The 25,435-nt window shown below is 22.6% G+C and overlaps 1 protein-coding gene across 2 annotated transcripts; it reads right to left on the bottom strand.

Annotated features, from left to right (window-relative positions):
- Window positions 1-289: 289 nt before the first annotated feature.
- LOC122497767 lies at window positions 290-25,175 on the bottom strand. 2 transcript variants are annotated; one of them, XM_043605044.1, is made up of 12 exons: window positions 24,903-25,175; window positions 24,698-24,779; window positions 22,741-24,235; window positions 16,457-18,170; window positions 13,440-14,061; window positions 10,971-11,841; window positions 8,647-8,880; window positions 6,847-7,068; window positions 4,309-4,491; window positions 3,512-3,729; window positions 2,970-3,125; window positions 290-1,249 (listed from the first exon to the last, which is right to left on the bottom strand). In XM_043605044.1, exons 3-12 carry the CDS (start codon window positions 24,179-24,181, stop codon window positions 1,031-1,033), a joined length of 5,880 nt encoding a protein of 1,959 aa, XP_043460979.1. In that variant the 5' UTR covers window positions 24,182-24,235; window positions 24,698-24,779; window positions 24,903-25,175; the 3' UTR covers window positions 290-1,030. The 2 variants fall into 2 exon arrangements, with proteins under 2 accessions (XP_043460979.1, XP_043460978.1); XM_043605043.1 differs by having other exon boundaries at window positions 22,741-24,232.
- Window positions 25,176-25,435: the final 260 nt, after the last annotated feature.

The following is a 25,435-nucleotide window of genomic DNA, read 5'->3' as shown; positions in this document are numbered from 1 at the left end:
ACAAATTGTTTTGTACTTTTTATAAGTGCACTATTTATTAGCAATTAATTTCCTTTTTGCCTCTACAAATGAAAAATTGTTTACGATTATAAAAGAAAAAATTTGTAAAATTTTTTATCGATGCTAAAAAGCTATTTTATTAATGTACAATAGTTTTTCTATATTGGATTTGGAAAAAAAAATAAAAATCACACAACAGAAAATATTTTAAAGAAAAATTTTTATATAAAACGCGTTAAGTTAATTTGTACACTGTATTTTTTTGTAATTTATAATTAAAGTATATCTACTTGTCAAATTTCTCATGGACATTACATTTTTTTTCGCAGTTAATTTCTCATTTCGTTCTATTCATAAAATTTTATTAAATTGCGAATAAACAGTATTATTATTAATGTCCCTTAAAGTTACTGGAATGTCAAAAAAATAAATTACTTTAAAACAAAACAAAATAATTACGAAAAATTCCTTTTTGGCAAATAAAGCTTTCAATCGTCTCAACATTTAAAAAGTAATTATGATTTTCCTTTAAAATCATAGAAATAAAACATTTCTTTCCCAATTACACAAATTTCGATTTTGTGTAAAGAAAATTTTTTTGAGAATTCGTTAATTTTAAAAATAAGGAAATATTAAAATTATAATATATAGCAAGCAGCTTTGATTTTTTTTCGTTCTTTTTTTTTTGATTTTTAAAATATAATTTAACGACTAAGAAAGCTTTATATCACAAATGTTTGTACAGACTTAGCATCGCTTTTGATTTTTTTTTCTTTGGCTAATATCGTACACAATATCAATAAGGAACTCAAATATAAAACAAACAAAAAAAATAATATTTAAAATAACATGAACTACTCGGTTACTAACTATTTTCCATTCAAAAAAAAAAAATATGTCAGTGCAATTTTTTAAATTGCGCTGAAATTTATACAGACAAAAGTTTCGATACAAAAATACATCACGATTTTTTTTAAATATCGTGCAAAAAATAACGACTTTTTTTTAAAGGTCTAATATCATTTGAATATTAATTATTAATGTTACCTGACTTCAAAAATGCCACGAGACTTTCACCGTTTATTTTACAAATTTTACCTTGTTCCCTCTTTATCAATCTTATTGGCGGATCAAATCTTGTTTCCAAGATATTTTTCAACATTTCTTTGCTCAATTTTAGTTTCTTCTCGGAAGTCTTTTTATTTTGATTGGAAATATTATTTAATAATTCTCTCCTCGAAGGTATTGACTGAAAAAATTAAGGAATAAATGAATAATTATGATAATAAATAAAATAAATAATACGAGATTGCCACAAGAATTTAATTTTGTTTCTCCATGATTTCAAGACAAAATTTTGACTTTTACCCATAAACCAAAAGAATATTCTGATTCACTCTAAAAATTATTAGATACTCGAAAAAATTTCCTGCTACATTTATTTACGAATTTCTGCAATTGTAAAATGATTCGAAAAAATTAATAACTTTTACTCTAAATAAATAATTTAATCATTATTATTTTTTTTAAATAATTGAATTCTCTCAAGAAATTTTATTAAAATTGTATTAAAAATAATTAAATTCCAATGAAGAATTTTATTATTTAGGAAAATAATTGAAAATCTGCAAAGAATTTTATTGTTTTGGAAATAATTTAATTTTTTTCAGAAATTTTATTAAAATTCTACTCAAAATAATTGAATTGCTTTGAAGAATTTTATTATTTACGAAAATAATTGAAATCTTGCAAAGAAATTTATTATTTATAGAAATAATTGAATTCTTTTGAGAAATTTTCTTAAATGTTTCGAAAATAATTGAATTTTTGAGATATTTTATTAGAATTTTACTAAAAGTAATTGAATTCTTGAGAAGAACTTTATTAAAATTTTTGAAAAAAATATGGAATTGTTTGGAAGAGTTTTTGTAATTTTTTCTAAAAATCGTAAATTCAATTATTTCTAAGAATTCAAGCTATAATGCTTTTAATATTCAATTATTATTTTAAGTTTTAATTGAAATTCATTTTTAAATCAATTTTCATTAGAAAATTTTACGGGAATTCAATTATTTCAATACAAAAATAAATAATTTATTGAATAATAGAATATTTCTTAAAATTAAGTTCTTATAAAGAACTTTATCAAAATTTTTTTTTTAAATAATTACAATTTTTCGAGGAATTCGATTAAAATTGTATTAAAAATAATTGAAATTATGAGATGAGTGTTATTATTTATAAAAATAATTAAATTATTGCGAAGAAATTTGTAAAAAATTTGTAAATAATTGAATTTCTGTGAAATTTTTATTAATTACGAAAATAATGGAACTATTGCGAAGAAATTTATTAAAAAAATCGTAAATAATTAAATTCCTTTGAAATTATTATTATTTATGAAAATAATTGAATGTTTGCGAAGAATTTTATTAAACAATTTTTTTTAAATATTTGAATTCTTTTGGAAAATTTAATTAAAATAGTAGATTTTGATAATCATTGAATTCAGGAAAATTTTTAAAATTAATTGAATTGTTTAGGAGAATTTTATGGAAATTTATGAAAATAATTTAACGCTTTTAAGAAATAAAATTCAAAATTGAGTTGAAAATGATTAAAAAATCGTATAAAAAGATTTTATTAAATTTTTTTTAAATAATTGAATTCTTTCGAGAAATTTTATTAAAATTCATTAAATAATTTTATCATAGTTCTCGAAGAATTAAGTTATTTTAAAAGAAATTATTGTCGGAAATAGAAAAAATTGAAGGTTTTGTATTAGAATTTGTGATAATTTCAACTTATTATGAATCAAACAAAAAAGACACAAAGATTAGAATTTTCTTATAAATTATATAATTTTAATTTTTTCCAATACTTTTAAGAAACTTTTCCTTGAATTCCCTGATCTGTGGCAACCCTGTTATAGTTATAATTTTAAAGAGAAATTTTCTTTTCTCACTTACTTCAAATATAAAAAAAGCCGATAGCTGCCTATTTCCAATACGCGATATGGCAAAACCAGCTTCCAATGAGAGTTTACGTAGAAACTCCGAAATTACCAAGTACATTTCTTCTTCGGTCCAATCGACATTTGCTATCACATTCATTACAGGATAATCCTGAAAAATAATTAAAAGCATTTAACAATTAAATATGATTTAAATAAATATTTTTTAACGTAAAAATTCAATTTTTGAAAAGAAAAAGTATTACTAAAGTTTTGAACGTTCAAATAAAGGACGATATTTTTTTTATCACTTCATAATTTGTATTTTAGTAACAAAAAAATTTTACTTACTAAAAATATTAAATACTAACCAAGTAAATATTATTTTTACATTCTTTTCTTTTCAAGTATAGTAATTTTTATGAATATTTAAACAGAGAAGAATTTTTCGTTCAATTAAACATTCAAAACTTTAGAGAAATAAGAAAAAAAAAGAAAAAGTAAATTTACAAAATTTACATTTAATATATGTATTAAAACAAAAAAAATAATTATTACTATTGCCGTCGGGTAAACACCGAGGAATGTAGCGTACTGAAAAAATTGTCTCGCTAAATCAATATCAACTGGTACTAATGAAGTGATCACAGCTCGATAAGTAATTTCGTGAAAATTCAAATGATATCTCATTGCTTTTTTGCATAAATTAATTACGCAGTCCGTACGATCTTGAGAGATTAATGACAGCATTAGTCTATCAACTAGTCGTGTGAGATCTGAAAACAGAGAAGAAATTCAAGAATTAAAAAGAAATTAAAGAATAAAATTTAATAAATTAAAAAGAGATGAGTGAAAATTAATAAAAAATGTACTCGAAAAAAAAGAGAAAGAAAGAAAATTGGAAAAGAGTAGAAATTCATAAAATGAAAAAATAGAATTCAAATTGAATTTTTAATTTGAAAAGAGAGTGAAAATCAAATAAAATGAAAAAAAGAATTAATAAATTGTAAAAAAGAATGAAAGACTAGAAAAATTTATTAAATTGGAAAAAGACACAAAAATTCATAAAATGGAAAAAATGTAATTTACTTAATTGGAGAAAGAGTAAAAATCGATAAAATGAAAAAAATAAAATTTAGTAAATTGAAAAGAGTATAAAAAAATAATATAATAATATATAGTATAATAAAATGAAATAAATAAAATTTTATAGATTGGAAAAAGAATAAAAATTAATAAATTGAAAAAAAAGTGAAAATTAATAAACTGAAGAAAACAAAATTTAAAAAATTAAAAGAAAAGCTAAAATTAATGAATTTAAATAAAAATTTTGAAGTTTGACAATTTTTACATACTTATTGGAAAAGCATTTGAAGATTGTTCACCGAGTATTAAATCAAAAATGAAAAAAGCCTCCTGTGCGTGATTTTGACACAACGACTCCAACAAAAGTGTCACCACCGAAACTCGGAGTCCCATATCTTCCTTTCTACTCTTCACTTTCCATCTCGTGCAATTAGTAAAAATTATATTACTCTCTGAAATATTCAAAATTTACATTTTTTACAATTGTAAAGAGCAAATTTACTGACATTTTAGAATATCAAAATAAAAAAAAATTAAAAATTTTTTTTTTAATTTTCAATTATTTAAAAGAAATAAAATTAGAAAAATTAAAAAATTCAATTTATTAATTATTTAAATATTAAATAAACATCAAAATTATTGCCAATTCCCGCTAATTATTAATAAATAAAAGATAAAATTAAATTTCTAAATTTACAAATATTTTTTAAAAAATTAACAAACAAAAACTAAAACTAAAAAAAAGCTTTTTAAATTTATAAGTATTTTTAGGGAATTTTTGAATAAAAAGAAAAATTATTCCTAATTACTGCTTATTATTATAATTATGCCCGTACAGTGTTTAAATAAATAAAATAAATAAATTAGATGCAATAAAAAAATTCTTAATATTAGTTTTTAAATATATTTTTAAATAATTTCTATAAAATTTCTATGAAAACTATTTTTAAGAATTTTTTTATTATAATTATAATAATTAACTGTAATTAACAATATCTTTTAAAAAATTTTGAAGTTTTCCAAATAATTGAGTAAAATCTTTTAAAATTAATTGAATTTTTCTAAAAGAATTTTTGAAAAATATTAAAAAATAGTCATTTTTAAAGATTTCTAATTACAAATAAGAAAATAAATGAGATTTCTTCACATTTTAATGATAAGTCCAAAAAGTATATTTATTAAAAATTCTAATTCTACTTTTTTTCAAGATAATTGAATTATTAAAAGTTATGATAAAAAATTCTAAAAATTAGTTTTTTAGATTGAAATTTATTAAAATTTTTGAAAATAATTGAATTCTTGAGAAATTTGATTAGAATTTTACTAAAAATAATTGAATTCTTGAGAAGAATTTTATTAAAATTTTTGAAAAAAAATTGAATTGTTTGGAAGACTTTTACAACACTTTTTTTTAAAAACTTAAATTGATTTGAAAAATGTTATTAAAATTTTTGAAAATAATTAAATTCTTTTGTAGAATTTCATTAAAAATTTTTTTTAATTATTTAAAGTCTTTGAAGAAATTTAGTTAAAAATTTGTTGAGAACAAAATTAAATTCCAAAAAACAAATTTTATCAACATTGTTTATGAAAATAATTGAATTTTGGCGAATAATTTTATTAAAATTTTCGATAATAATTTAATTGCTTTCTAAATTTTATCAAAGTTATGATAAAAAATTCTAAAAATTAGTTTTTTAGAAATATTATTGTATTCTAAATTTTTGAATGTACTTAAATTACTTAAAAAAAATAACAAAAATTTTAATTAAAAGTTTAGAAAATAATTGAATTGCTTCGAAGAATTTTATAAAAAATTTTAGTAAAAACTTCAATTGCTTTGAAAAATGTTATTAAAACTTTTGAAAATAATTAAATTGTTTTGTAGAATTTCACTTTTTTTAAAAAATAATTTAATTCTTTGAAGAAGTTTAGTTAAAAATTTATTGAAAAGAATTAAATTCCAAAAAACAAATTTTATCAAAATTTATGAAATTAATTAGATTCTTTTCATAAATTTTATTGAAATTGTTTTGAAAATAGTTGGATTCTGACGAGTAATTTTATTACAATTTTCGAAAATAATTGAATTACTTCGAAGAATTTTATTATTTACAAAAATCATTGAAATCGTGAAAAGAATTTTATTATGTATGGAAATAATTGAATTTTTTTCAAGAAAGTTTATTATAATTGAATTCTTAAGCATTTTTATTAAAAATTTTGAAAAAAAATTCAATTGTTTTAAAGAGTTTTATTAAAATTTTCGAAAAAACTTCAGTTGCTTTAAAAATTATATTTTTAAAAAAATATTTTAATATGTAATTATTTTTTGTAGATATTTGAATTTTAGGAATTGAGAAGTTGAAGAAAGAATATTGAAAATAATTGAATTTAAAAAAAATATAATGAAGAAATTCTGAAATTTACTTTTTTACAAAATATTTCAATATATAATTTTTTTGGAGATAATTTTCATTGATTTTCATTTGAAGATTTTTCATTAAAATTTCTGTGAATTTAATTACTATTCAAATTTGTAATTAAATTATCTAAAATTTGTTTTTCCCAAATTTGAATGAAATTTTTAAAAAAAATCAATTATTTTCAATACAATTTTACAAAATTTGAAAAAATGAAGTTTAAGTTAAATTAAGTTAAAAGAATTAAGTTTGAAAAAAGTATTTTAATTATTTTTGAACAGAAAATTAAAAGAAAAAATAAATACTTTCATTTGTTAATAAACAAAAATCGATAAAAATTATCAAAAAGAGAAAAAGATTTGAACTTTATTAATGGAAATTTACCTCGTAATAACCAGAAAGCCTCTGAAAGTAGCTGATTAGCTAAATAAATTTCAGCCGCAAGTAGTGTTAATCCAGCGTTATTATTGTACAGTTCATATTTTTGCAGCGTCTTAAGAAGTTCATTTGCGTAAATCCAAAGTTCCCGATCAGCTAATTCAATCAAGACATTTGTTCCTAGCCGTGACAAAATATCTCGCATCTTGGATAGTTCTCCATCTTGGACTGAAATGTCCAAAAAGAGAAAAAATTAGGTTCAATAAATAAAAACAACCAAATCATTTTAATTTTTTAAAGTAACATTTATTACGTGAATTTCATTTTTTTTCTTGTGTAACTAATATACATGTTTTTGTTTTGTTTTGTTTTTGGTTTAAGTGCATAACATTACAAGTGAATTTCATTATTTGAGAAGAATAATTATTTACATAAAAATTAACACGACGTAAAATGTATTTGTAAAAAGTACGTAGCCTTTAAGATACATAATTTCTCATCTTACTTATTATTGTGAAGACAGTCGGCAACAATTCTTTTTTTCTTCTTTTTAGAAATCAAAGTTTTCTTACTCAACCAAACAAAAATTATGTACTCAAAAAAAACTATAATAATAATAATAATAATAATAATTATTTTAATTTTTTGTAAAAATACTGGGAAATTTATTGCATAAAATATAAAAACAATTAACAAAATATGTATATGATATACATTAAAGTTAAGAGGCCGTGAATATAAAAAAAAAATTTTTTCTTTTTATATATAAAATAAAATAAAATTTTCTGAACATTTTCAAAGAAACGTGAAAAATTGTACAATAAAATTTTTAAAATAAAAATATAATTGAATGATTCTTTTCTAATCTAATATTCTATGTAAATAGTCATTATTTATTTTCAATATATAATTAAATATTTCTTTTTACTATTTTAATCTCTTTAGATTGTCATTGAATATGTATAACTAATTTTATATTTATATTTATATTCTATATTCTAAAACTAAATTTTTTAAACCTAATATTTAGATTTTGGAATTTTTTTGCTGAGATAAAAGAATTTTTCTAATTTGAAAAAAAATTTGTCAATTCAAAATTATATTGAAATTTAAGAAACACTGTTTCTTTCCGTTTGTTTCGTATAAGCATTAAAAAACGATATTTTTTCTACTCAGTTAATTTTCAATTCAATAAAAAGAAAACATCATTTTCAAAATGATTTGTGGAATAAAAAATAATAAAATCTTGCCGTAATTAAATTTTGTTTCCTCAATTTTTTTTTTGTCTAAGATTTTACAAACAATTCTCACAGAGAATTTACTTTTAAAAATATATGCAAATTATTCAGAAAGTAAAAGAAATGATGAAAAAAAATTTTCTGTTCATGGAAAAGTGGTAGAAATTTTTCCAAAATTAAAAAAAATTTATAAAAGTAGGAAAAAATTAATTAAACATCGCAGTTTACGATTTAAACATCCCATTTTCTTTTCATACTTTCTGAATAATTTGTATATTAAAAGAAACTTTTCAGAAAATAGAATTGGTTTTTTTTAATATAATTTCTTTTTGTGAATTATAAAGTAAACGATATTTATATTTTTAATTCAAAGAAAAAGAATGAAATATCTATTTTGTTTTCGTTAATCCAGAAAGCATTTCTTTCTGTTTTTTTTCTGTTAATTCCACTGTTTGATAAGTCCAATCTTCTCGAGTTGGAAGTGAAGAAAATGATATTGTAGGAAATACTATATCATAATTATAATTTAGTATATTATCCTTTTCCTTATCTTTATCCTTAAGCTTACCTGCAGCTTTGATGACATTTTCAACGTGCGTTTGAGATTTATTTATTTCTTCGCATAATATTCGATGACAATGTCGAGTGAATGGACTTCTCTCCTTTGAATATTGTAGAATAATATGGACAACGTGATCATAATCCCTGTGTTGAAGACCTCGTTTCATACTTTCAAGACGATCATAAAACTTCCACAAATTATCTTTGTCTCTATAAACAGATTTTGGCGGTGGAACATTCTCTAGAATGGAAAAATTAATTTCAAATTAAAATTACAGAATTTCATTAAATAAACCAAATTAACTAAATATAAACGAATAAAGTAATAATTTAAAAATTATTACTTTAGTTTATACACAAAAATTTAATTTTGTTTTTCCCTGAATTAAGATTTTCAAATTCCAACCTTTTGAAATTTAATAATAATTTATAAGAATATTATTAAATCAAATTATTTAAATCAATTATTTTTAATAATTTTCGAAAAAGTTCTTTGATAATTTTAAAATCCATTTGTTTACAATTCAATTTTTAAAATAAAAACTTTGAATAATTTCAAAGAAAATTTCATTACCTACACTTTATCAAAAAAAAAAAATTCTATACCGTATTGTTAGTTAAAATAATAAAAAATTCAGATTATCAAAGATTTCAATTTGAAACAAAACTTTTCAAAATTCAAGAAATAATAATTTTAATATTCAAAATAATTGAATTGCTTCGAAGAATTTGATTATTTAGGAAAATAATTGAAATCCTGCAAAGAATATTATTATTTATGAAAATAATTGAATTTTTTTGAGAAATTTTCTTAAAATTTTGCTCAAAATAATTGAATTACTTCAAAGAATTTTATTATTTACGAAAATAATTGAAATCTTGCAAAGAAATTTATTATTTATAAAAATAATAGAATTCTTTCGAGAAATTTTCTTAAATTTTTCGAAAATAATGGAATTTTTGAGAAATTTTATTAGAATTTTACTAAAAAATAATTGAATTCTTGAGAAGAATTTTATTAAAATTTTTGAAAAAAATTGTGCGAATTGTTTCGAAGAGTTTTACTAATTTTTTTTAAAATCTTAAATTCAATTATTTCTAAGAATTCAAGCTATAATAATTTTAATATTCAATTATTATCTTAAATTTTAACTAAAATTCATTTTTAAATTAATTTACATTAGAAAATTCTACGGAATTCAATTATTTCAATACAAATATAAATAATTTATTGAATCATGGAATATTTCTTAACATTAAATTCCTATGAAGAACTTTATCAAATTTTTTAAAAATAATTACAATTTTTCGAGGAATTCGATTGAAATTGTATTAAAAATAATTGGAATTTTGAGATGAGTTTTATTATTTATGAAAGTAATTTAATTATTGCGAAGAAATTTATAAAAAATTTGTTAATAATTGGATTTCTGTAAAATTTTTATTAATTATGAAAATAATGGAATTATTGCGAAGAAATTTATAAAAAAAAATCGTAAATAATTGAATTCTTGTGAAATTTTTATTATTTACGAAAATAATTGAATGTTTGCGTAGAATTTTATTAAAATATTTTTTAAATAATTGAATTCTTTTGAAAAATTTAATTAAAATAATAGATATTGAAAATCATCGAATACAGGAAAATTTTTGAAAATAATTGAATTGTTTAGGAAAATTTTATGGAAATTTATGAAAGTAATACAACGCTTTCAAGTAATAAAATTCAAAATTGAATGGAAAATAATTGAATTCGTATAAAATGATTCTATAAAATTTTGTTTAAATAATTGAATTCTTTCGAGAAATTTTATTAAAATTGTGTTTTGGAAATAATTTAATTCCTCTCAAGAATTTTATTATTCTTGAAAATAATTGAATTGTTTCGTAGAATTTTATTAAAACTTTGGAAAATAATAAATAAAAATATTTAATTAGCCAATTAGTAATTTAAGTAAATTTCTTCTAATTTTGAATCTGAAATTATTGAAAAATATTCAAGTTTGATATTTGAAAATAAATAAATTTGCAATTTGAAATTTCATTGAAATTATATTCCAAATAATTGAATTCCCACAAAGAATTATATTATTTATAAAATTAATTGTATTCCTGCAAAGAATTTAATTCTTTTAAAGGAATATTTTATTAACATTCTATTCAAATTAGTTGATAGGTGAATTTTTTTAAAACTTTGATTCTTAAATTATTCAAAAACTACCATAACTATTGAAATTGATATCTAAAAATAGAAAAATTTCTAATTTGCACAATAATAATGTATTTAAAATTTTAATTTCAAACAGAAGAAATGAAATTAAAATTACTTACCAATACGACGCGCAAAAGAAGAACTTGGTACACTGTCATTTTGAAGATTTGGCGGATTATCATTTTGGAAATTTATCGAATTGTCATTTTGAAGATTTGGTGGAATTTCATCTTGAACATTTGGCGGAATTTCATTTTGAATATTCGGAAGAATTTCATTTTGAAAATTTGCCAAATTCTGAACGTCTTCAAACTTCTGAAGAATTGGTGGTTCAACGGGATTTTGAATAGGACTCTGAAATGTAGGATCAGGTGATGCTATATCATTATTAACAATATCCATGGCATCATCAATATCTAAATTTTCCTCAACTGCAAAATTTTCAGTTAAACGCATATAAATGAGATTATAGAAGGAGAACCACAATTCTTCTTTTACTCTTTCATTCAAGTGTTTTTCAATGAACACCTGATAAACTTCAGTTATACGCTCGATATTTGTATTTTCATTTAAACATTGAAGCAAAATTTTTTCAAGCATAAAATTTGTTAATACCGTTGTGCGAATTACAAAACGCATCGATTCCCAATATTCAAATGTTGTTGCTTTTTTATCGATAATTTCTGGTAGTTTCTGTAATAAAGGATGTACTATTTGAAACTTTTCAGAAATGTCTTGAATTACTTTTGGTAGTGGCACCAATTTTTGCCGTAAAAATTCAACTGTCTCCTCCAAAAGTTGAGGGTCCATCCAATTTTTAATTAGCATTGTTTGAAAAAATTGCATGCCATTAGGGTAACTAAATTTTTGCAGAAAATTTCCGTAAGCCTTTTTGAGATAGAAAAAAAATCTTTTTGACATACAATCACACATCATATTGTATAATGTCGTTTCAGGAACGTTTTGAAAGAATTTATTACTATCTGGAATCTGTAACAATAAATTAAAAAAATATATTTAAATTGTGAGAAAAATTATTACTGAACGAATAGAAGTAAAATGTAAAATTATTTAAAATCTTTAAATAAATTTTGTTTCTTAAAATTCAATTAACATATAAGAAAAACAAAATTAATTGAATTTCATTTATTGAAATAACAATTTAAGCGTTAAAATTTTAACAATGAATCTAATCTAATAATAAAATATGGCTTTATAAGAAAGAAAAATTTGGATCATTTGAGAATAGAATAAAATTTAAATAAAATTGAAATATTTAATAAATTGTAATTTAAATAGAATTAAAGTTTAAACAAATTGCAATTGAGATAAAATTGAAATTTAGATAAATTGTAATTAAGACAGAATTAAAATTTAAGTAGGGATGAGTTCGTCAGCGTTCAGTTTGAAATCAAGTGGAGGGGTTATTTCTGAGGTACCGTGCAGTTCTGCGGCCCGACTGTAAATTAAAAAATTTGGACAAAATTTAAATATTTGAATACTACGGAGAAATTTTATAAAATGTTTCTTTCTAAAATAATTGAATACCTGCGACAATTTTTATTATTCGTGAAAATAATTGAATTCTTTCGAGACATTTTCTTAAATATTTCGAATATAATTGAATTTTTAAGAAATTTTATTAGAATTTTACTAAAAATAAATGAATTTCTTCGAAGAACTATATTATTTACGAAAATAATTGAAATCTTGCAAAGAAATTTATTACTTATAGAAATAATTGAATTCTTTCGAGAAATTTTCTTAAAATTTTCGAAAATAATTGAAATTTTACTCAATATAATTGAATTCCATCAAGAAATTTTATTAAAATTCTACTCAAAGGAATTGAATTTTTGAAAAATTTTATTAGAATTGAATTGTTATGTAGAATTTTATTAAAATTTTTTTTCTAAATACCTTATTAAATTCTTTTAAGAAATTATGTTAAAAATTTATTGAAAATAATTAAATTCGAATAAAAAAACTTTATCACAATTTTTTAAAATAACTGAATTCTTTCGACAAATTTTATTTAAAATATATTCAAATTAATTGAATTCTTCCGAGAAACTTTATTAAAATTCAATTTAAAATAATTGAATTCTTTTGGGAAATTTTATTAAAATTATATTCAAAGTAAAAAATATTCTTCGAAGAAACATAATTATTTTTAAAAATTTCCCGAAAAATGTATTGAAAATAATTGAATTCCTGAGAATAGTTTTATTGTTGATAAAAATAATTGATATTTGTCAAATTTTTTAAAAAAATAATTCTATTATTTCGAAGAATTTTATTATTTACGAAAATAATTGAATTCTGGCGAATAATTTTATTAAAATTGTATTGAAAATAATTGAATTGATAAATATTGCAATTTAGAATATTTATATAGAATTGAAATTCTTTTAAATAGAAATTTAAACACATTAAAATTTGGTTAAAATATATTTTGAGTAGACAAACATTTGGTAAAAATAATTTTTTGATTAATTAAAATATAAAGGAATTTAAATTGCTCATGGCAAATTTAAATTCTATAATATAATATAAATAAATTGAATTATTTAAAGAAAAGTAGTTACCTCGTGTTTAAAGAGACACACATGCCTGGTACAATTTCCATGAATCAAAAAGATGTGACAAGTGCCATAAAATATTTTCGATAAATCGTAGTTTTGTTCTAAATTTCCACTAGTACTATTCAAGTTTGATGGTACGGCAATTTTACTTGTGAAATTAGTGGCATTCTTATGAAACGTTGGTACTTCGACTTTGCTTGTGGCATTAGTAACATTATTGTTTGAATTTGATGCCACTTGAATATTATTTCTGACGATATTGACTCGAGAATTATCATTCGTTGGTGCTTCAATTTTAGTTCGAACATTATTAATTTTTGCATCAGCAGCATTCGATGTTGACGGTGGTTCAATTCTACTTCTAACATTATTTACTCGATTATTAGAATTTACACTTCTCACTGGTTTCGTGAATAAATCCTCTGGATTTATTCTGCTCTCAACTTGTCTCCCATTGGTTCCGTTTTCCTGATTTTTTTCCTGTCGACTTCGATCCAGATATGATCTCAAATCAAAGTCACAATCGACATCGTTTTTTCGCTTAAACGCGTCCCAATATGATTCATCGATGTTGGAACAATCGCTCTGAGTTGTCGTTCTATTTTCAAATAGTGGAGTGTCACATCTGGAAAAATAAAATTTATTATTTGGTAATCAAAGTTTAAATATTTTTTTTGTTTATTTTAAGAAGATAATAATGTCGATGTGATTTTTGCACAGAGCTCGCATCGGCTTTGAGATCTCCTTAATGTTTTAATAATATACAGGCCTCGGATCGACTATAACGTATGAAAAAAGACGCTTCAGTCAATTAAAAATAAAATAAAAGCCGAAAAAGTTAATTTTATTTCAGTATTGTAGTTTGTTTTTTGTATTTCTTAAACCTTTCACTGATTTCTGAATTCAATTACTCAAATTTTCATTAACTTTGTTAAATAAATATTTAAATACCAAAACTCAATTATTTTTAACAATTTTCTACTAAATTTCTTCTCTAAATCAATTATTTTGAATAATTATCTGCTCTTCAAAAATTTAATTATTTAAAACTCAAGTATTTTTTATATTTTTAATTACATATTTCAATTATGAAAATTAAATTTTTTATAATATTGTAACTGCAACTCTTTGTGATTTTTTTTAAGATGAACTATTGAAAATATGTAACTGAAAATGTTGAAAATAATTGATTTTAAAAAATTATAATAAAAAGTTTATTGAAATTAGTTTATTAAAAATATTCAAAATAATTTTCGGGAAAAAATTAAAAAGTAAAATTTTCAAAGAATTTTAATAACAAATACGTTTTTGAAAATAAATGATTTTTAAAAAATTAGATATAGTAAAAACTTCTAAGAATTACTTTTTTAAAAAAAAATTTTGAATATAACTTTTTCAACGTAATTTTTATTAATTTTGGTTAAAAATTTCTTTTACATCAACATTTTTGAGAATTTAATTATTTTCAAAATTTGTTTTTAAAAATTTGAATGAAATAATTTAAAAAATTAATTACTTTCACTAAAATTAAAAAAAATAAAACTTCAATTATTTAAAAACTTTTTAATTGCATATTTTTAACATTTAATTATTTTAAAAAATTATTTCAAAAATAATTATTGACAAATTTGATTAATTATTTTTTATACTATAAAAATTGAAACAAGTTGTATTTTATACGAAAAAAATGATATTTTCTTGCAATAATCAAAAGAAAAATCGAAAAAGGCGCAAAACTTTTTAAATTCGTTTTTTAAAAATTTACCTAAAAAATAATATTTAAATACTTAAAAAAATTAATTATTTTTAATAAAATTTTACAAAATTTCGATTAGAGGCTACGTACTCGCTAATTAATTTTAAAAAATTAGCAAAAACGTATTTTTAAGACTGAAAGAAGTAGTAAAAAAAGTAGATTTCGAAAAATTAAATTTGACTACTCAATTTTTCTATAACTTTTCTAATATTCAATTGAGGGGCTGGATGCTATAATGTGTTACGCGCCATGTTAAGTGAATGGCGCGTAACACATTATAGCATCCAGCCCCTCAATTATTATCTAAAATTTTAACTGAAATTCAATTAAAAATAAATTCTTATTAGAAAGTTCTACGAGAATTCAATTATTTAAAAATAAAAATCAATAATTTATTGAATAATTGAAATATTTCTTAAAATTGTATCTTCTCATAATTTATTTAAAATTGTATTAAAAATATTAAAAATTCTGCGATGAGTTTTATTATTTGATTTTTAAAAGTAATTACTTTCCTAAGAAGAACTTTATTTTATTTATAAAAATAATTGAATTCTTGCAAAGAATTTTATAAAAATCTTTTTAAATAATTGAATTTTTTCCTAAAAACTTTATGAAAATTGTATTTTAAAATTGAATTCCTGTGAATAATTTCATTGTTAATAAAAAAAAATTTATTTCTGGTGAATATTTTTATTAAAATTTTCGAAAATAATGGAATTCCTTCGAAGAATTTTATTATTTACGAAAATAATTGAATTCCTGCAAAGAATTCTATTATTATGTAAATAATTAAATTCTGGCGAATAATTTTATTATAATTGTATTGAAAATAATTGAATTGCTTGGCAATATTTTATTATTAATGAAAATAATTGAATTCCTGCAAAGAATTTCATTATTTATGGAAATAATTGAATTTCGGAAAAATTTGTGAAAATAATTGAATCAGTTGAAAGAATTATAAGTGATTTTTTGCTTGTTTTTAGTTGTTTTTCATACTATAAAAATTAAAAAAGTTGCATATTATATGAAAAGAGTGTTACTTTGTTGCAATATTTTGAAGAAAAGTAAAAAAAGTCGGAAAAAATTGTCTTTAAAAAAAAATAGTGAAAAAAGTCCAAAAAATCATACTAATCCGAGACTTGAATACATAATAATAAAAATAATAATAAGTTTTTGAAGAAAAGTGTAAAATTTCTTTCTTTTTAATGAATTACGAAATTATTTTCATCCTTAAGTGAAAAAAAATGGAAAAGCTTGCCTTGAAGATAATTCCATAAGCGATGGAGACGCGCAAAGTGAAATTGCGTCATCTTCCTTCTGATCATCATCCTTTTGATCATCAATATTTTGACCGCTTGTATTTAAACCTAATAGTTTATCATTATCAATGTTATCAATATCCGATTGAATGTGGCTCAATTCTCGTTGAAATCGTTGTTTTAAAAGACCGCATTTATCCTCAATAACCCTCTCATCATCCGATGCTGAATTCAATTTAATATCCTCATCCTCTGAACTGCTGTCACTCGGTAAAGAACTTGGTGAAAATTTCGAACTTCTAACTCTCCTCTTTTTTCGTATCAGTTCATTTTTACTTTCCACTCCCTCACCACAAGGCGAAGGACATTTACTAATCTCCTGAATTTGATTCAATTGAATAAATTCCTCTCGTTCGGGTTCTGGTTGCGGTTCCGGATCGACCCGCGATTCCTCAACGGCAACAATTTTTGGTTCAAATTGAATTTGTTTTTGAAATTGATCAACTTGATTGGAGAAAATTGTGTGCTCCTCAATTTCAATACTCTCGTGTTTAATTTCTATACTCTCGTGTTGTTTCATTTGTAAAATCTTGGTTATATTTTCGTTTGGTTTGTCGATAATTTCGCTTTGTAGTGTATTGAATGTTTCCAATTGATTTTGATAATTGTTGTTGTCATTTTCGCAGAAACTCGATAGACAGGAACTTGAGACTTCGGACGATGTGTCGGTGAAGTCATCACTTTCGTTACACGTTCTAGACCATCGACGTCTGTTGAGTTTAATTTTTTTCCCTGTTTCTGAACGATTTTTGCGATTTTCATTGCACCATTTTCGTTTTCGGGGATAAGTGACTTCTATCGTGTCATTAATTGGATATTTTTCTTGATTTTGAACTGGTTCCTTAAATTCACGATTGGAATTATCTAATTCAAAATTTGTATGATTTATCGTCATTGTAATTTCATTTGCCTTGTTGAGAAAATCGTTGACGCCTGTCGCTGGTATCAGACAAGTACGACCACTTGGATTGTGAAGTTGTAACATTTCGGCAGGCGGTCCGGTTGATAAAATTTCCTTGACATCGTGAAAATTTGGCGAAAGTTGTTGCTCGCCATTTTGTGACAATAATTTCTCATTATTATTGACAATATCGTTTTCGATAAAACCATCGCAATTTAAATTCAATAAATCATTGTTGGGATCGACGATACTTGAATTAACGAGAGCATTAACGTCCTGTGTTATTGGTAAATAATTATTTATCAAATCATCGGTAATAATGTTATTGTAATCATACGATTCCTGGCTCTGCGTTAATTCATCTTTGCGTAATTGTTCCAAATTTTGAATATTTATAACGGCGACTTTCTCCTGATCGCAAACTTTGTCAATTGCTTGGGATTTATTTGGAGAGAGATTCTCGTTTTTTATCATTGCTTTTGGTCGAGGTATAAGTTGAATACAATTTGTTGGTATCGTCTCGATATCCTTGATTTTAATATTCTTCCTTTGGGACGTTGTCTCATTTGTTTCCATTGTCAGACTTGTGTCGAGTGAGTCCATTATTTTCTCAAGTGACATCAATGGAAATTGAAAGTCGTCCATTAAAAAATCTTCCTTCTCAATATTCGATAGTGTCGATTCTTTGACATTACTCTCCGTATATGACAATTGATCGCCAAACGTGGTTCCCTCTCTCGCCAAATGAAAATCTGTAAAAAAAAATAACAAATCATTACTTATTGGGAATAAAAATTGAATCAATTAATCAATAAAATTAAGAATTGAAATTAGCAATCAAAATTAATACTCGGTTGCCACAGGAGTTTGATTTTGTTATTCCCCAACTTTTTCCTAATTTTCAGACAGAATTTTGATTCTTTTAATTTAAAACTTGAAGAACGTCGGCTTATTTAAAAAAAAAATAGTTATTGTACTTTTTTTGAAATAATAGAGGAAAGTACCTTTTCTCTTATTTAGAAAAAAAATCCAATAATAACAATTGAGAATAAAAATTAGAAATCACTATTTTTACTAAAATTAAATAAAATTCTTTAAAAAATTCAATTATTTTTAATACCGAAGTGTAGAAAATTTTCAATTATATTTAAAAATATTTCAATTCCGTGTTTCTAAAAATTCAATTATCTTTAAAAAAATAGATTTGAAATATTTTAAACACTAAATTCTTTAGAATATTAAATAAAATTTTTCGAAAATTCAATTTCAAAAAAGAGGTTTTTAATTTAAATCTTTTTAAAATTAACCACTTAATAAAAATTGTGATTCAAACCCTTTCGAAATATAATTATTTTAGGCGTAATTTGGAATATTTAATGAAAATCTTTACACAAATAAACAAGAATACATTCGTTTCTGTTTTTTTATAAAATTCCATTATTTATACCAATTATTGAATTAAAATTTTTGGAAAATTCAACTTTTTTTTATTTAATAATTGGTAAATTATTAAATTTTGTAAAATGTAAATTTGAATCATAATTTTTATTCAAAAATTATCTCAAATTAATTGAAATTTTGTACAATCGAAGTGAAAATCATTGAATTTTTTAAAGAATTTCATTTAAGACTTTAAAAAAAAATTGAATTTTCAAAGAATTTTCAAAATTAAATCTCTAATGAAATTTTTAAACAAATTCAATTATTTTCACTTCGATTATACAAAATTTCAATTAATTTTAGATAATTGAGTGCTTGGATACAACAAGGGGACGTACGCTCGGCGAGCCGCTTTAAAGTCAGTCAAAGGTACCGTAAAGTGTAAAAAATGAAAATTCAAAATTTTGAATTTTGAAAACTGCCATCTTATAGGAAATAAAAATGCGCATCTTTTTTTTCTTTGAAATTTCTTTGAATAATTAATATTTTTATATGATAATGGAAAAAATGTGATTAATTTTCAATGTTAAATTTCATTGAATTTTAAAATATAAATCGTCGTATCTCCGACAAAAATGAATGAATTCTTTTGATTTTTGGTATACAAATGCATTTGGACCTATAGAAGACGACAATATCACGAAAATGTTAAAAGCAATTAATTGTTTATTGATTTTTAATTGTTAATACTGACCGGTCAAAAATAATTTTTTCTTATCTTTGGCTGCAAAAAGTATGCGGGGAACTTTAAAATTCAAACAACTTCCAGTGAGACATTTGTTTATTACGATGTGAAGAAGTTTTCTGTAAAATTGCAGAAAGATTAGTTTTATATTTACAGAAATACAATAGTTTTAAGAAAAATGCTCGCGCCGCCAACGATCCCTACCGCACAGATTTTAAGGTTAGTTGCACGGTAAAGTTTTATTTATGTATAAATATATGTGTGTAATATTTGCATTGAATTATTTATTAACTATTACATACTATACAACATAGGTATACACTTTTTTAATAATTTTGTAAAATATTATGTGTATGAATAAAAATATTACAAATAATTCTAGCAATATTTAATTAAATTAAGATTATTTCTGATATTTATTTTTGTTAGTATATCGTTTATTTACAACTCAATTTTTATCGACTCTATAATGTATTAAAACTATTACTCAATATGCTGCAACAACACTTAATGTCCTTTTTAATTACATACTATGTTGAATCTAGTATAATCTAATAATATCTATTAAAATATAATAGTTCAAAATATCACAATTGTCAAAAATTGTTTAAAATAAAAATTTTTCCTAGTTTTTAAACAATAATATTAACATCTAAAAACGTTTTATAAATTTAATAATGTTTAAAATAAAAACATTTCTTTTAACACAGATATTAATCTTAATTTAATTAAATACTGCTAGAATTATTTGTAATATTTATATTCATACACATAATATTTTACAAAATTATTAAAAAAGTGTATACCTATGTTGTATAGTATGTAATAGTTAATAAATAATTCAATGCAAATATTACACACATATATTTATACATAAATAAAACTTTACCGTGCAACTAACCTTAAAATCTGTGCGGTAGGGATCGTTGGCGGCGCGAGCATTTTTCTTAAAACTATTGTATTTCTGTAAATATAAAACTAATCTTTCTGCAATTTTACAGAAAACTTCTTCACATCGTAATAAACAAATGTCTCACTGGAAGTTGTTTGAATTTTAAAGTTCCCCGCATACTTTTTGCAGCCAAAGATAAGAAAAAATTATTTTTGACCGGTCAGTATTAACAATTAAAAATCAATAAACAATTAATTGCTTTTAACATTTTCGTGATATTGTCGTCTTCTATAGGTCCAAATGCATTTGTATACCAAAAATCAAAAGAATTCATTCATTTTTGTCGGAGATACGACGATTTATATTTTAAAATTCAATGAAATTTAACATTGAAAATTAATCACATTTTTTCCATTATCATATAAAAATATTAATTATTCAAAGAAATTTCAAAGGAAAAAAAGATGCGCATTTTTATTTCCTATAAGATGGCAGTTTTCAAAATTCAAAATTTTGAATTTTCATTTTTTACACTTTACGGTACCTTTGACTGACTTTAAAGCGGCTCGCCGAGCGTACGTCCCCTTGTTGTATCCAAGCACTCAATTCTTTGATAAATTATTTTTTTTTAATTCAAATTTTATAAAATTTAATAATTTACTAATTATTAAATTAATATTCTTTGAAAATTCAATGGTTTTAAAACCTCTAATAAAATTTTTTAACAAATTCAATTTTTTTCATTTATTGGATTACACAAAATTTAAATTAATTACATAAATCTTTAATATTTTTTTTCAATTTAAAAATCACATTTTACAAAATTCAATTTTTTAACAATTATTAAATTATTATTAAATTTTCACTTCGATTGTACAAAATTTCAATTAATTTGAGATAATTCTTGAATAAAAATTTAAATTCAAAAAGCAAATTTTACAAATTTCAATTTTTTTTAACAATTATTAAATTAATATTCTTTGAAAATTAATTTTTTTAAAGTCTTCAATGAAATTCTTTAAAAAATTCAATGATTTTCACTTTGATTGTACAAAATTTCAATTAATTTCATAAATCTTTAATAACATTTTTTTTAAAAATTCAAAAATCAAATTTTGTAAAATTTGATTCTTTACGAATTATTAAATTAATATTCTTTGAAATTTCAATTTTTCTTAAAGTCTCAAATGAAATTTTTCAACAAATTTAATGGTTTTTCTCTTTAATTATGTAAAAGTTTAATTAATTTGGTTATTTCTTCATAACAATTTTTAAAAAACTCCAAAATTGAAATTTTATAAAATTCCATAATTTAAAAAAATAATTCAAAATATTCTTTGAAATTCAATTTTTTTTCATCTCTAATGAAATTCTGTAACAAATTTAATTTTTTTTTACTCCGTTTATACAAAATTAAAATTAATTTGATAAATCCTTAATAAAATTCCTTAATTATTTTTTAAATTGAATTAAAATTGCTTAGAAACTTATTTTTTCACAATTTCTAATAAAGATATTTAAAAATTGAATTAGTTTAAAAACTAATATTTAATTAAAATAATAATTTACTCTAAAAAAAACTTAGTTATTTAAAAAGTTATTCACAGGAATTAAAATTTCAAAAACTTGACTTAAAAATCTTTAATAATTCCATTATTTCTGAAAATTGCAACTGATTTTAAACTAAAATTTTGTTGAAGTCAATCCTAGAATTTAATTATTTAAAATAAATTTAATTATTTACGTAAATAACAAAATCAAGGTATTGTTTAAAAATTTATTCTAATTCTGAAGCTTTTAAAGTAAAAAAAATCAAGGAGATTTCAAGTTTTTTAAAATTTTTCAAAAGTTTTTTTGTGCACCAAAAGCCAGAATTTTTGTAGTAATTCTAGAAATTCTATATTTTTTCCAGTACTTTTGATTAAATTCCCTAACATTTTCCTGACCAATGTCATTTTCCCTGATTTTTCTCTAACCTGTGGCAACCCTGTAATAATAAAAATTAAGAATAATAATAAAAATTAGGAATGGAAACTAGGAATAAAAATAAAAATTTGGAATAAAAATTAATAAAAGTTAGGCACAAAATTTAATAATAAAAATTAGGAATGGAATTGAAAAACAAACTTGAGGAATAAAATTTTAAAATAAAAATTAGGAATAGAAAAAGTAGAAAAAGTATTAAAAATATCGTCTTTGAAATTAAAAATTTATATTAAAGTTTTTGAAATTAAAAATAAAAAATTACTAACATTGACTACAAGTATTTAGTAAAAGTAAAAATTTTAAAATACAGTGAACGTACCATTATTAGTAGAAGGCTGAGTGTTGCTCGTTGGAAAATTATATACATTTCCCTCTAATTTGATCTCAGATAGACATGTACCATTTTGGGGAATCCTCTCAAGTGATAAATTTCTGAAACTATCATCTAAATGATTAGTCGTCACTGTATTGCTAAATTGATGATTATTCATGAGAAAACTATTTTCTGTATATGAGACATTTGGAATTTCATTTTGATTGCTAGTACTTGTCTGTGCGACAATATTATTATTCTCTCTCAATTTCGAATAATTTTCCCCTCTACTTTCAGTTCGATTAACTTTCAATTCATTCTCCGAATAACTCAATGGACTTATATATTTCATATTGCACTGTGTATATAAACATTTTGTTTTCGATGTTGAATTAATATTGGGACCACTCGTTTTGGGAAAAGTTGACGCCTCCAACATTTGCGTTTGCAATGCTTCTGTAATTGCCGGGGCTTTTGGACAATTCGTGTTCAATTCACTTTTCGATAAATTACTCATGGATAAATTGGGAAAATATTCTGAACGTTTTCCTATTCGATTTTTAAATAGACTTGGAGTTTTAATGGAGGAATTTGAGGAAGAATTTGGCGATGGATTAAGAGTAGAATTTGTTTTAATTTGTTGTGATGAGGAATTTGATTTTTTTGTGAAAAGAACAAAACGAGATGATTGGTTCAGGGAAGTTTGACTATTTTCCGAACTACTTGAGGATAAACAAGTTTCTGTGCTTTCTTTCTTCTTGGAGATTTCGTTTTTTAATTTTTTTCGTTTTAACGTCGAATCTGGCGGTTTTTGACTTGAGTTTAATTTCGTTTTAAATATTGGTTGTGATCGGGAAATTTTCTTTGCGGAACTAGATTCCTTTTTTTTTTGTTTCTTTTTCTCATCGTCGGCGGGATTTGAGAATTCAATGCAACATACATCAGAACATGGAGTAACGCGCATTGGATCACGAGTGCAAACTTTTTGGATTTTTCGAAAACCACTGCCGCCATATTTTGCAAATTCCTCGTCTAAAGATCCTTCGGTACTGACAAAAGAGGCGGTGGAATTATTTTTTTTTAAACAATTTTGACTTCTCGATGCATCTTTGCATTTTGTTGATGTTTTTTGAGAACTTGGTTTGCTTCTTTTCGGAGATGATTGTGAATTGGAAATCTCTGAAACTAATTTATGTGCTAAAGTCTTCTTTGGTCCATGAGAAGTTTTCTCTTGTGATTTCAAGGAAAACCGGAGAGTTGACGACTTTGGGGTGTTGGGAATTGTGGAAATGTTACTCGGAAGTTTTTCTAAGAGAACAACCGGTTGTCTCTTTAAAATATCTTCGAATTTATTAAGAGACATTGTCTCCGAATCACTGGAATCCTTTCTCTTCATTTTCTTCTCATTTTTTCCTTGCGATTGTATAGGACTTCTGTGCTTTGCCATGGTGTGCGCAGTCTTCACTTATTAATGCGAATTTTTAAGCCACATTTGTCCCTTCAACAATTTGTTTTGAATAATTTATAAAAAAAATCACAAATTAAATTTAAAAATAAATAAATGTCAGCGAAATGAGTTATTTAAAAATGTAAAACACAAAAAACAACTAACAGAAACAATAATAAATAATCTATCTAAACAAATTTTTGTCATTTTTCCCGAAAAATTGGTTAATAGTAAATCAATTAAGTGATGAGTAATAACAAATATCAAGAATTCGTTGGTTAATAAATAGATTAATTGGGGAAATAAAAATTTATACAAGGGAAAACGAAAAATAAAAAAACTTCCTAAAACAAAGAAATAAAAATGCACCTGTCAATAAACTAACCTGTTTTTTTAACCAAAAAAAATAGGGTTTCATTTTATCAACACTAGGGTTTTATTAATTGGGACAAATTGAAAATGAAAATGTTATGATAAAATAATGTCAGTTGCCGAATTCTCAGAAGTCATAAATACCTTATCTTTTCATCAGAATGGAATTCGCTTCATGGCTACGCAGATTGGCTGATCCGATCCATTGTTCTCCCTCATGGGTCGTCTGCAAAATCCATGGAGAGAAAAAAGTATAGAAAATTTTCTTTTTCATTCAATCCAAATTACAAAAAATGTATTTTTAAACGTATAATTACGCAATAATAATAATCGCACAGCAAAAACTTACTGATGGCAAATCCAATACGTAAAAATACTGATTTTTCATCAGTCGAAACACGTGCATGACACAGCAATGAATTTATTGCATTTACCGAGAAAACGCCATTGATTTTACTTTGCAATCGTGAAAAGAATAACACTTTTTCAAAACAATTATTTTCTAATCACTCAAAATTTATTTGAAACTATTAACTCCATAAGACAACAAAAGTGCTATACATAATATACGAGAGCGAAACCCCTGCTTTTAACAGGCAGAAACACGGAGTAGTTATGAAGTGCATCACGCGCGGTTTACACTATCGAAATAACGAGACCAGTGCTGCCACTAGAAGAAACGTAATTCTTTACAATTTTTACCTGTAAATGTAACTTTTACAAAAAGAAAACTTAGGAAAATTAAATTTCCGTATTAGAACTGTCTAAATTAGGGATGTATCCCCCTTTTATTAATAATTAAAGTCAGATTAAATTTCTCGAAATTCTAACAATGAGAGCAATGAGTCGAACTGATCGTCAACTGCCAACTTCACAGCAGTT

The sequence above is a fragment of the Leptopilina heterotoma genome, unplaced genomic scaffold (genome assembly GCF_015476425.1).
Source record: "Leptopilina heterotoma isolate Lh14 unplaced genomic scaffold, ASM1547642v1 Lhet_136, whole genome shotgun sequence".
Lineage (NCBI taxonomy): Eukaryota > Metazoa > Arthropoda > Insecta > Hymenoptera > Figitidae > Leptopilina > Leptopilina heterotoma.
Note: the sequence above shows the minus strand (reverse complement) of the source record. Positions and strands in the feature narration are given on the sequence as shown.

Excerpts from the sequence above, each read along its gene's own strand:
- LOC122497767 (XM_043605044.1), bottom strand. The coding sequence starts at position 24,181 with ATGGCAAAGCACAGAAGTCCTATACAATCGCAAGGAAAAAATGAGAAG. Across the intron at positions 8,881-10,970 it reads TTCTTTTGCGCGTCGTATTG|AGAATGTTCCACCGCCAAAA; the intron begins GTAAGTAATTTT and ends TTTCCATTCTAG. Across the intron at positions 7,069-8,646 it reads AAATGTCATCAAAGCTGCAG|TCCAAGATGGAGAACTATCC; the intron begins GTAAGCTTAAGG and ends TGGACATTTCAG.